Here is a 14,274-nt window from a genome sequence, read left to right as displayed (position 1 = left end):
GTCTCTGTCTGTAATCAGGATTCCTCTCTCACACTGAGTCTTATTTCATCTTCAGACCTTTTAAAAGCTTTTAAAAGTCAGGATAGAAATTCACTGTTTGTGCGGCATTTGGGAGGATATTGAGAAAGAGGGTCACCTTTGATAGCTCAACTCTTTTGGTTTCTTATCAGGAACCAAAGCATGTAACGAATGGGTAAATCTCTCCTCCAAAAAAAAAGGAACACACACACACACACACACACACACACACACACACACACACACACACACACACACACACACACACACACACACACACACACACACACACACACACACACACACACATTATATAATGTATATATACAGTATATATATAGGAAAATGTATATAAAATATAACTTCTTGTTTGTATTCTTTAAATAGAATATATAATATAAATTATATAATTATACATTACATTATTCATTATAATTATTTACATTATGTATGATTTACAGTATATGTGTTTTGTTAGTATGTTTTGTTGTTACCTTTAATTTAGTATTTAAAAAACAAATGTAATTCAGCCTTTTTTAAAAATTTTGGTAAAATTACTGTATTAAGTCATGAAAATCTCCATGAAGAATAATAAGAATTACAAGAAAAGGCTTAAAAGTGATCTTCCCGACACATTAGTAATGGCTATTCAAGGGCAGATGTGCTTAGTTGTCATAAAAATAATCTTGATGGCTTTGTTTTCTTTATGCAAAACACAGTTAATTGTAGTTTTCTTTTAATTTGGGGAGTAAAATGTGATGTTTTGTGAGATTCACGAGAACAAGTGTTAAATGAGCAGCAGATATGTATCTCTAGATGGGCGTCCGTCTTGCCGAGGGTGGATGGGGTTTCTGGCTGAATATGGCTCCTGTTGTTCTACATTGGCAGAGCAGTGCATTGTGTAAGATATGATCAATAGATGTGAGCAGCCAGTGTTTAATTGCCTTTTGTTAACATGGAGGTGTTTGACAGAAGGAAAGGAGAGTCCCCTAGGGCTAGGCAAGGGTGTGAGTGCATGTAGAAGAGTGTGTGTGTGTGTGTGTGCCTTTTTACATGCAGGACACGCTTGTACCTTTGTTCCTGCTGATACCACATTAATTGCAAATTTAACTCAACAGCTCTGCTAACGTTGCCTGTTTTCATTTCAAGGCCCGAAGCGTAGCCTATGCAAGTATGCTAACAGAAACGCTTCTAGCTACACAAACCTAAGTCATTGCATTATAAAACATGTCAGTCTGCAGTTCGTCACGCAAGACAAGGACCTTCTGCACAGTCCCACCGGGCCTGTTTTGAGGTAAATATTCTCTTTCAGGCCAACTGTTATTATGAATGGTCAGCAGTTTGAAGAGAATGTTGGAAACACATAGAAAAAATATGATGTTTATAGCAGCTACCTGAATAACCTGGTTTCACTAGTTCACACTTACAATAAGTTAGATGGAATAAATGGTATGCATATTTAGCGTGCTGTTCGGGGAGAGGCTCCGAGCTCGGATATTGGGCCCGAACCCAGAGTACTGCCCCCGTATTGCTGGTTAGGAAGTAACCAGGCGAGTGTGAGGAGACGGGGTGGTGGAGGGATGCTGGAAAACTGTCGAGGAACATTGGTGAGTCAAATGAGTATATATAGGTCTCTGCTCATGCTGTGTGGATAGACATGTTGATTACTGATTGTCGACAGCTGGTTGGAATGATGTGATAATTGGATAAATTATTTGAACGTGCTCCTCTCGAACTTTAACAAAACATCATTTAATATCATATACATTTGAAGAGATATTTTAGCACCACAAAAAAAGCAATTTTAGTATGGACATCCAGCGGCAGGGCCTGTGATGTAATTCTATGGAGAGGAACTCATGAATATTAATGAGCTTAAGCTGACCTTAGGGTTACCTTCCTAGACCATCCAGTCACATTGCCCAATTAATATTCTTGAGCCACAGAAGTTCCATGCTGCTTTAGCATTGAGATGCAATATCAACCAGTTTTACGCTCAGTTAATCATACTTTAATTTATACTGCATAATTATTATTATTATTAGTTATTCAAAATATATATTTTTTATTATCTTTTTCACCCTGAAATGTGTCAGTTTGGTTTTCAGTGACTGCATGGGTTGTACTTTTTGCAGTAAAGGTGCACACGTTTTGATATGATTAATCTTAGTTAAACATACACATACATTTAGGTTCTGTGTTCTGAAATGTGACTTGGGTGCTGCTCGGATCATGAAAGCAAATAATAATAACAAATTATTTGATAACTTGTCACACCTGCCAAAATACACACTTGAATAAGGTTTGCTTTGGTAAGCGATGTTAGATGTGTTTTAGCAGTGCGTGCTTTCAGACTTTTCCAACAGTTTGAGATTGTTAATGTCTCTCTCTGGACAAGCCTGGTCTGGCAATCCAACAGATACGCTGCATGCTCTGGAAATGTTGAAGATCTGTTCATAGATGCTTTGATCTGCCTTTTTTTCTTAGTGCAAGGCTAATAGGTCACATGTGCATGTTTGAAATTGCATCAGGTGCTAAAACTATCATAATCATAATAAATGTGCTTTTAATGCAAGCCAATAACACATATGAACAATCAGTAAGCAACAAACAAAACACTGTTTGAGCCAATACACTGAGATAAAAACATGGTGCTTCGATCTTCACAGGAGAGAGAGGGAACGGAAATATAGAGGTCCAGCCAAGACTAGTTCAGATTTTTGTGCCTGTGTGTGTGTGGGTGTGTGAGATCTTACTGTGTCTAAATGAGGATAGACACATACAGGGACTTTTGTGTGCGTATGTGTGATATTTTTTTGGTGTTGCAGTTATCATGTGATGTGTGTGTGTGTGTGTTCTTGTATAAATTAGGAAGCTTGCACGCAGGGCAGAGAGGACACATAGCTTTGAAGTGTAAATTACTGGCACAGGAAGTGTGTGTTTGTGGTGCTGGGACACATTTTATTATGCTCCAGCTTTTCTGTTTAGCATTTAGGTAGACTAGATAAAATCACAAAGTGTGTTTTGGTCACGTAGTCTGTTAATGACACTGTATGCCCACGAAACAGCATAATATACTGTATATCCATTCAAATATGGGGAGCAAAGTATGAACGTTGACAGCTTCAGTTTGTTATGACGACTCTTCTTTTTAATGGACTTTATCATTAAAGGGTTACCCTTGTGGAAAAAAGTACACTTTAGCATACTATTAAAAAGAGTACTTATTACAGAAATACTATACCTTCAGTTCTCACTTAAGTATATTTTAATGATTTTGGACACTTAATTGCATGTTAATCACAAGTGAAAATGTATTACAGTTTAAGTACTTAAGTGTATAAATAAGCTATCTTTAAGGACACTTAAGTTGACTTACATTTCATTTATATTATATCTTGTACAGTTTATAAAAAATATATATTTATAATAATATTATAAATAATAATTTGTTACATTTATATATCGCTTTTCTCGGCACTCAAAGCGCTTTAGATAGAAAGAGGAATCTCCTCAACCACCACCAATGTGCAGCATCACCTGGATGATGCGACGGCAGCCGTACTGCGCCAGAACGCCCACCACACACCAGCTTACTGGTGGAGGAGAGACAGAGTGATGAAGCCAATTACTATATATATATATATATATATATATATATATATATATATATATATATATATAATTAGGAGGCCATGATGGACAGAGGCCACAAATTTGGGATTTTTTGTGACCACAGAGAGTCAGGTCCTCGCTTAAAGTCTCATCCGAAGGACGGTGCTCTTTGACAGTATAGTGTCCCCATCACTAGACTGGGGCGTTAGGACCCACACAGAACACAGGGTGAGCGCCCCCTGCTGGCCTCACTAACACCTCTTCCAGCAGCAACCTGGTTTTCCCAGAAGGTCTCCCATCCAGGTAACCAGGATCAGCCCTGCTTAGCTTCAGTGGGCAACCAGTCTTGGGCTACATGGTGATATGGCTGCTGGCAATATTTAAGATTTTAAGTGAAAAATCTGTGTTTTTTTGTCAATACAATAAAAATCAATAGGGTCCATTGTTGATTTGGACCCCACTGGCTTTTAATGGTATGAAAAAAAAAAACAGTTGAAACATTCTTCAACATATCTCTCCTATGTTCCACAGACAAAAGAAAGCCTTACAGTTTTTATAACAACAAGAATAGGAGTAGAACATTTTCATTTTTGCATGAACCATCCATTTAAGAAGAAATGGTCAACTGAATTAATGACAGAGTTTGTCTGGTGACGTGTTTCATATATGTCTCTTTGTGTGTCTCACTCTTTTGAACATCAGTATTTATGACTACCCAGCCACCGGCAAGGCAAGAGACATCACGCTCTGTCAGCCTGCAAACATGGACACTCTGCAGAGATCTGGCCTGTTCTGTCTGGCTGGTTTGTGCCTTTTCAAATGTGAAGGCATTTAAACATGAGAACAGCCGAATCGATGCTTTACTCTCTCTCCCTCACTTTCTGACATCAAGAGAACCTAACCAAGCTGTTGCCTTCCACAACAGGAGAGGAACCCTCTCCTGTAATTTGTGATGAGAGTGCACACACACACACATGCACACACACACACACGCACACACACACGCACACGCACACGCACACGCACACGCACACACACACACACACACACACACACACACACACACACACACACACACACACACACACACACACACACACACACACAACACACACACACACACACACACACACAGAGGCACAAAAGCTTCGCTTAAGGACATTTATCAGCGGTTTGCCAGCAACAGAGACTTGCTGCACTTTGAGACCCTGTGTGAAATGCTAAGGCTGTTCTCTTTGTCCTAATGTGTCTTTCCATCTCTTGCACCCCTGCTGTCTCTCCTCACTGCGTTAGGAACACTGAGTCCTGACCTCCAACCTTCAGACTTCCTTCTGAGTGCGCGGCAGGCACAGATAACGCTCCGTTCCACAGTTTCACGCAGGTACAGAGCGCCTGAGAATGTCAAGCGTCAAATATCAGAAGTGTGCTGGGAAATGGAACACATTTCCTTTCGATTCTTTCAGAATCTCTCTCTAGCTGTGAATAACAATAACGGGAATAAGGTATGAAATGTTTTAAATGTATGAGTGTGATTTCTTTCCCTCAGATGTAACTTGTCTGATTTATTTTTCACCAAGTGAATAGTTTTGTGTTGGATGAATAAGGCATCAGTCAAAATGAAGGGAACTTTATTTGGCAAATCATATGAAACTTATTTAACCCTTAAAGCTGCAGTAGGGAGTTTTGATAAAATGTTGACTTAGCCTGAAAATTTGAACAAGCACAACTTACAGGTCCAACCCCCTTGCTCTCTGCTGCGCTACAGCCCTCCCTCCACAGCTCCTCCCCCACAGCTCCTCCTCCACAGCTCCTCCCTCCACAGCTCCTCCTCCACAGCTCCTCCCTCCACAGCTCCTCCTCCACAGCTCCTCCCCCACAGCTCCTCCCTCCACAGCTCCTCCCTCCACAGCTCCTCCTCCACAGCTCCTCCCCTACAGCTCCTCCCTCCACAGCTCCTCCCTCCACAGCTCCTCCCTCCACAGCTCCTCCCTCCACAGCTCCTCCCCCACAGCTCCTCCTCCACAGCTCCTCCCTCCACAGCTCCTCCCTCCACAGCTCCTCCCTCCACAGCTCCTCCCTCCACAGCTCCTCCTCCACAGCTCCTCCCTCCACAGCTCCTCCCTCCACAGCTCCTCCCTCCACAGCTCCTCCCTCCACAGCTCCTCCCCCACAGCTCCTCCCTCCACAGCTCCTCCCTCCACAGCTCCTCCCTCCACAGCTCCTCCCTCCACAGCTCCTCCCTCCACAGCTCCTCCCTCCACAGCTCCTCCCTCCACAGCTCCTCCTCCACAGCTCCTCCCCTACAGCTCCTCCCTCCACAGCTCCTCCCTCCACAGCCCTCCCTCCACAGCTCCTCCTCCACAGCTCCTCCCCCACAGCTCCTCCCTCCACAGCTCCTCCCCCACAGCTCCTCCCTCCACAGCTCCTCCCTCCACAGCTCCTCCCTCCACAGCTCCTCCCTCCACAGCTCCTCCTCCACAGCTCCTCCCTCCACAGCTCCTCCCTCCACAGCTCCTCCTCCACAGCTCCTCCCCCCACAGCTCCTCCTCCACAGCGGAGCCTGCCGTGAACGCGCAGGCTAGCAAGCAGGACCACCGATGACGGCGGATTATAACAGTTATGGAACATTCACTAATAGGGACGAAAACATCAACAATATGCTTTACATTGACTATGGCCTGCCCATACTTTGACTACAAACTTGGTCCTCAAATCATTATGTATTTTGCAATACATGTAACTTTATAAGGTTGCACTCTTTCTATAAGTTATAAATAGCTAGTAAGATAACGTTAAAGGATTAGTTCACTTTAAAAAAAAACTTTTGATGATAATTTACTCACCCCCATGTATCCAAGATGTCCATGTCTTTCTTTCTTCAGTCGAAAAGAAATTAAGGTTTTTGATGAAAACATTCCAGGCTTTTTCTCCATATAATGGACTTCAATAGGACACAAACGTTTCAAGGACCAAATGTGAGTTTCAGTGCAATTTCAAAGAGCTTTAAACAATACCAGACAATGAATAAGGGTCTTATCTAGCGAAACGATCGGTCATTTCAAAATTAAATAAATAAAAAATATTTTTTATAAGCACAAATGCTCGCCTTGCTCTGTTCTGTGATGCACGTTCGTGATCCTGTTCGAACTCGTTCATCAAAATGAACAAATCTTTTTTCGAGGCATTTCGTTCGTTGAATGAACAAAATGACTCCGAAAAAGACTCGTTCAAAATTAACTAATCTTTTTTTGAGTCATTTCGTTCGTTGAATGAATGAAATGACTCGAAAAAAGATTCGTTCATTTGGATGAAGGAGTTCGAACAGGAGAGTCAGGAACGACGGTATGTGCTCGCGCTGTGTAAGAGAGGGGTGATCAGCGCGTACACGAGCGTGATTGACACTGCTAAGACATTCCTCCTGGCTCTGATTGGTTGTTTCTGACCAGGAGTGGTGTATTTCTGCAAATGGCAATAGGACACAGGGAGGAGCCAGAGGAGCTTGATTTTTTTCACAGATTATCTGTCTCATATTCTACTGTCAGGACATAATGACAGTTTTAACAAATATTTGTTTACAAAAGTTACCTACTGGAGCTTTAACCCAAAATGATAGAAAAAAATAAGACATTTTATAAATTCAATATATATATTTTTTTGTAATTCCTATTATTATCAACATTTCATTCTTATGAGTTTAATACAGTATTTTGCATTAAAACAGTAATTTAATTTATAGTAAATTTTAAATAATTTGTCTTTTTTTGCATTACAGTAATGAGAGGGTAGTTTTTTTTATTATATGATATTATTTAAACAGGGACAGTGCACATTAATAAACATTACTGTCATTTTGACAGAATTAGCTGATGCTATTTTTCATCTGTAGTCCCTGGACGGAATGAAATAGTTAGCCGAATAGTTAAATATAAAATTTAAATTACAAAAGTATTCAAATGTTTGGTTATTTATTAAGAAAAAACGTACAAAACTGTAGCAAAAACATAAAAGGCATGCATTGTGTATAGATATATAAATCTTTGCTTAATTATCAGGCAAATTTCACAATGCAACAAAAAATCTTTTTTTGAAGTTGGAGTATGTAATATTGACAGCTAGCAGTTGAAATTGGCACTGCAGTTTCAAAATATCATCAGACTCGACGCTCACGTGGGTTAGCAGAGTGATGATGTGCAACAGGAACAAGCACAATTGACAATGGAAAGCAATGAGCCTTACACTGGAAGTTGATCAGATAATGTACGTTTGGAGTGGTTTTATTGTCGAGGCTTTTTGGGTCGGGTAGAATCTGCCTTCTCGACCCAGTTTGTTCGCTGGCTTTCCATGGCTGTAATATGCTGTGTTTTCCGCCAACTGGCAACCCCACGATGGCAAAATACTTTTGGGTAAATTGGCAGTGTGCGGGGATCACACTGACATAAACCAAAACAAAAACAGTCTTTCTGACACTGAACACTCATTTCAAAGTAGAATATATTGCTGTAGAATTGTTTTTCTGAGAAAGAAGTATGTGAACGTAAGATGTTTCCTAAATCTCTGCAAACATATTATAGTATTTTCATGCTATAGTACAGTCCAAAAATGACATACAGCACCTTTAAATGGTTTAAAAAATGAGCTTCATTTTAATTATGCAAAATATATATATATTTTTTTTTTCTTTAGATTTTGGTGTAAATTTATTATTATTCATCCTCAGTTACTGAATTTAATGTCTAAAGGGGGATTCAGAGAATATTTAGGACATCTTTGTGTGAGAGAGAAATGGAGAAAGAAATGTTACTTGGAGAAAAAAGTTTCTTCACATTGTTCTTGAGGTTCGTAGTCTGCTCTTTATAAATAGTTGATCTGATGTGAGAGATGACACATTTTTGTTGGCTGGGTAAAGGAATGCTCATGGTGGTTTTGGGGCTGAGGTGACTCATCAGACACAGCAGATGTTAGGGTGGTACTGAGATCAGATGCACATTAGCATGAGACACTCACCTTGGTCTTCCTCGAGAGCCCTGAGACAGGCAGAGAGAGAGAGAGAGAGAGTTTTAAAGGGGTCATATATAAAATACCACATTTTCTTTGCTGTTTTGCAAGGGAAATTTAATATTTTCTGTTATATGACCATTTTAAAATGATATTTTCATATCAGTATGTGCATTTATAGGAATCAAACCCCAGTCCTTGGGGTTGCTAGCATCATTCTCTGACAGTTGTGCTACAGAAACACTAAATTATGGCTGTTTTGCGGTCAAGAAACCTGATTAGTATTATAACAGACAAAAAATAAAATGGTAAAGAATATGGGCGAGGGCTCTTTGACAGCGCACTCCTCCTTCCTCCCGGGTTTCGGCACCAATGTAACGCAGTTCGTTGTTGTGGGAAGGAGGAGGCGGGAACCGGCGAACATTCAAAGACTTTAATAACAAAATAAAACAAATACAAAACGAAAGTAAAGACGGCAGCAAAGAACAACTGCCGCCACACATAAAAAAACAGAAACATAAGTCCAGGCCTATCCTCTCTCGTCCTTCACTGTCGTCGCTCCTCCTTTTATGAGTAAGATCCTTCGTAAGAGATACGAGACCGTTGCGTCGCATAGGTGTCGCTCATCAATAATCACGCTACCGGCCTCACGCCATTCTCTCATGGCCCTCGGCCTCGTCCTGCTCGCCACACGAGATGGCACAGCGCTTCTCCGCTATTGACAAGATTTTCCATCATTTATGACGCAACCCTTTCCTTCAATTGACAAGATTTTTCATCATTTATGGCACAATGCTTCCTCCCCATTGACAAGATTTTCCGTCATTTATGGCAAAACACTTTCCCACCATTGATGAGATTTTCCGTCATTTATGACACAACGCTTCCCAGAATTGATGAGATTTTACGTAATTTATGCCTCAACGCTTCCCTGCCAATTGTGAGATTTTTCGTCATTTGTGACACAACTCTTCCCAACCATTGACAAGATTTTCCATCATTTAAGACACAACGCTTCCCTGCCAATGACGAGTTTTTCCATTATTTATGATGCAACATTTCCCCACCATTGACGAGTTTTTCTGTCATTTATGACACAACGCTTCCCAGCAAGTATGTCCAGCAATCTCTGTTTTCATTGTTATATGGTTGGAGGGAGTTTTATTAATTGGAAATAGTACAGCACCTCCGGATCCGAAAAATAAGCAAAGAATATATGTAAACTAGGAGCAAATAGAAGTTGCTCACACGTTAGTCTTTTACAAAAGCGTGATTTTCTCAGCTTTTTGTTTGAATTTTTTTTTTAATGAAATTTACCCTCATCAAGTGTTGGTTAAAAAAGAATGAATGAAAAACCAGAGTATTATTATTATTATTATTATTTTTTTAAATAGAGTCTCTGTTCTTTTGAAATATTGACTGTTTACATATTCAATATGCTGGCTGGGAACTTTTTTATTAATTTTTTTTTTTTTTTTTTAGAAAATGCTGGTGGGGAAAAAGTTAACACATGTAAATCCATCATTCTGGAGACAGACTATCATATCTGAGGTTAGGACGAGGGCCTGTACACATATACACAGACATAGTCGATAGACAATCTCCTAAAAATAAATACACTCTTTGATCCAGCTGGCTGACATGTGATTTCTGAAATGTCAGACAGTGGATTATTGACTGATGCCATTTTAGTGATATACTTGAGGCATTCTATGAAAGTTCCTTTTCCATTTCGAAAATGTTCTGTTTTGATTTTTGAAGTAGATTTTGACCCTTTTTCTTTAAATCAAAGAATGTTTTTAAGTGCTAATTTAATTTGCATTTCCTAAATTAATAATACATGTTGGAATATTCTGAATTTGGGAATTTACCAGGACCGGATTATTCATTAGGGAATTTGGGCCACTATTCAGGGCTGTATAAATGTTTTCAAATAGCAGGAGATGCAGTGCTAAAGGCCAAAGATGTCCCCGACCGGTCACAGGGAGATTGGCTGCCAAAATCAACATCGCCAGGGGCCCTATGATTCCTTAATCTGGCCCTCGCTGGGACAGTCCTGTTGTCATGGTTCTGTTCCTATCATTAACATTTAAGAGTCAACCATATAAGAATATTAAACACTTCTGTCTATTTTATGTGACGAAATCAAATGTCATGTACAGATAAATTAATTTACTTTTGAAAATACTATACTTATAATATTTTATAACAAATTATTATATATCCGTTATAATATACTATAGTAAATACATAATTCCTTATTTATTTAATATTTTTTTGAATTTAAAAATATTAATTAATTTAAGGTTTTTCTGTGTGTGATTAGGACAACCGTCCAGTACACATTTTATAATTTTATAAAAAATATAATTTTTGTACATTATTTTAATAAAAAACTATATTTTTGTACATGTAAAACTTCTTCCTTTAAAATATTTATTTAAATACTGAATTTAATACTTTAATATTTAATTACGGCAAAACTCTCGGTTTTTAGCATTTAGTAACTTCATCATTATGTTGTGGATTCAAAGTCTTTCTTGACCCTCAATATTCTCTTCTTGCCATCTAGAAAGACAAACTGAAGGTTGAGATGCTGCTAACTCTGTGCATTGGCTCATGAACGATGTGAAAGGAATCGTCACGATGTGACTGATTCTACGTGTTTATGAAGCCACGGACAGACTAGAGGTGGCTGAGGGCTTGTATGTTTGTTACGGTTGCCCCACTGCTTTTCACATGAACCTCAGACTCTTTGAAGACAGCACGAGTCAGGATTCAATCATCTCTAATCTTTCTCTCTCCCTGACGGCAGACCCCAGAGCTCCGCTCTAAACCCCACATGTCCTCTGAGTTCTCAGCCTGCCCCTCCTCTAAACTTTCTCCATCTCTTTCTCCACCCTCAGCACATCTTTCTGCTTCTCTCTTCTGCATTTCCCACCTTTTATAATTTCATGCTAGAAGTCTCTACATCTTCAGTTCTGAGATTTCTGTGTTCCCACTGTTAAATGGCTGGTTGTGGATGTTGTTAACCAGCATGTCTTCAGGTGTCTTCACCATGCTTCCTAACTAGCTTAACCTGCAAGAATGGCTCAACATGCTGGTGATCTGCATGACTGTTCTGGTTTACCAGTTAAACCAGCATTAAACCAGCTTAAACTAGCTTGGACCAGCATCGAAATGAATGTCTCCTGCAGATGTTCGTTCTAAATGAGTGGGTTTATATGTACAACAAAATGCTGATGACTATCAAAGTTTTGCTTATGTAACAACACAATTAAAGTTATTTAAATTACCTTAAATATGGTCGGGTTATTAAGCATAACTGTTGTTATGATCAAGCCTGAAAAATGCACTCATTGATGCCAGGTGTTGAAATATAGGTTTCCCTGCCATCTCATATTTTTTCCATCACCATGTCCCTTTTGGGGCTCTGCAACAATGTGAGGTCTGTGGACAGCATGTGTGTGGAAAAAACAAACGCTTTTTTGATGTCTTTTGACTCGCAAACAACTAAAGGATTTATTCAGTCTCAATCAAGGACACCGCACACGCACGCACGCACACATGTTTTTTTAAGCAGGCTTTTGTAGTTCTGGTGGGAGCAAGTGCATCTCTACCTGTTGTTTACACACTAACACACACTTTTGTTTGCTAACCATGGTGAGGAATTCTATTGTTTTTATACTGAGCTAATGATGTTTTCTATGACCATAATCCTCACACAACCTTTTTGCATTTATACATTATACATTAGGTCATTGAGCTGTTTTCCTCATGGGGCGGTTGGATGCTCTTAACAGTGTTGCTGATTTAAACTATTGCTGTCCTTGAGGGGACATTTCTGGACCATTGTATTTTAAGCCAGGCTGTAAACTGCTTTTGCTCATGTAAGGATTTTTAAAAGAGTAGTAAATACCTGAGTAATTGGTATCATTTGGCCCTTTTCCACCAAGGCATTTTGAGAGCCGGTTCGGAGCCGGTGCCTACTCGCAAACCAGTTTTTTGTGTTTCGACAGCCAAAGAACCGGTTCTCGGCCAGGAAAACTGGTTCCAAAGCGGCACCAACTCTTTGCTGGACTAGAACCGTTCTTTTACCACGTCATGTTTACGTCGGGGGCTGGGGGCGGGTTTAGATGTGCTCTAAACATCTTTTCTGACCGCAAAGTAAAAAGCAAAGAAGAAAACAGTCACAATAGAACAAATAAACGGAAAGAAAAAAAGACACGAGACAGGGGTACATAACTAATCAGAAAAGATTACATATCAAAGGAAAAGATTAAAAGACATATTTCAATTGATTTTAAAGCCTTCTTGGTACACGAGTTAGAGATAATCCCACAGTAATGTTGTACTTGCAAGCGTTTCTAGCTAAGACGTATGGCGACGTACACAGTGACGTAACGACGCCGTTCGCTGGGCGCTCTAGTCAGTGGAAAAACAAACAGGTTCTGAGAAGGTTCGCAAGTTGAACCAACTCCGAACCAACTTTGAACCAGCACCAGTTCCGAACCAGTTATTTTTTGGTGGAAAAGGGGTAATTGAGTACATTATCAGTCAGTGAACTACAGCTGAGAAACTCTCTAAAACAACTTAAAGGGATAGTTCACCCAAAAATGAAAATTCTGTCATTAGTTACTCACCCTCATGTCGCTCCGAACCCGTAATACTTTTGTTCATCTACAGAACACAAATGAAGATCTTTATATGTCGCTTTTCTCTGCACTCAAAGCGCTTTACATTGAAGGGGGGAATCTCCTCAAACAATGTGCAAGGCAGCCATATTGCTCCAGAACGCACACCACACACCAGCTTATAGGTGGACAGGAGACAGAGTGATAATCAGTAGAATCAGAGGACAATCAGTATATGGGGAGGATTATGAGGCCATGATAGACAGAGGCCAGTGGGCAAATTGGGCCAGGATGCCGGGGTTACACCCCTACTCTTTATTCAAAGGACATGCTGGGATTTTTAATGAGCACCGAGAGTCAGGACCTCGGAATAACGCCTCATATGAAGGACTAGCATTAGTTTTACAATTTCTTTATGAACTTTTTGAAGCATCAAAGTAGTAGTTGCCTAGCTGCCAATGGAGGGTCAGAAAGCTTTGAGTTTTAATCAAAAAGATCGTAATTTATGTTCCGATGATGAACGAAAGTCTTATGGGTTTCAAACAACATGAGCGTCAGCAATTAATTACAGAATTTTGACTCACTTTAACTTCTCCATGTCTGATGCACTAATGCAGTTACAAGAAGCTCTCTCTCTCTCTCTCTCTCGCTTTCTCTCTCTCTCTCGCTTTCTCTCTCTCTCTCTCTCTCTCTCTCTCTCTCTCTCTTCCCCTTCATATTTCTTTTTTGATTCATTTAAGCAGGCATAGAGTGAGGTAAAAATAAATGAGAATGGGATATAACAGGAGATAAATAAAACGAGATGAAAGCTGACCTGTCACTGCATTGACGAGTGAGTTGTTTGCATTTCCTTTGATGTGGTTCCCTGGAAACAAAACTTATGGAAATTAGTCAGGTAAAGAATCATGTGGGGAAATCACTATATTTGCATTTTTTCTGTCTCAGTGACCTTTCGACCTCTCTCACGAGGGCAGGAAATAAAAGTAGCTCAGAAGAAAGGTAAAGTGAACAA

The 14,274-nt window shown here is 39.8% G+C and overlaps 1 protein-coding gene across 1 annotated transcript in view; it reads right to left on the bottom strand.

Annotated features, from left to right (window-relative positions):
* LOC143731163 (zonadhesin-like) overlaps window positions 1-11,562 on the bottom strand; it is a 41,500-nt gene extending 29,938 nt beyond the window's left edge. Inside the window, exon 1 of the mRNA XM_077221829.1 lies at window positions 11,439-11,562. Within this exon, the coding sequence (XP_077077944.1) occupies window positions 11,439-11,562 (124 nt within the window). The remainder of the gene's footprint in view (window positions 1-11,438) is intronic.
* Between the last annotated feature and the right edge of the window lie 2,712 nt (window positions 11,563-14,274).

The sequence above is a fragment of the Siphateles boraxobius genome, unplaced genomic scaffold (assembly GCF_051911475.1).
Source record: "Siphateles boraxobius isolate OS27281-9 unplaced genomic scaffold, OSU_SipBor_1 86, whole genome shotgun sequence".
NCBI lineage: Eukaryota > Metazoa > Chordata > Actinopteri > Cypriniformes > Leuciscidae > Siphateles > Siphateles boraxobius.
This window is presented reverse-complemented; position numbering and strand designations above follow the sequence as displayed.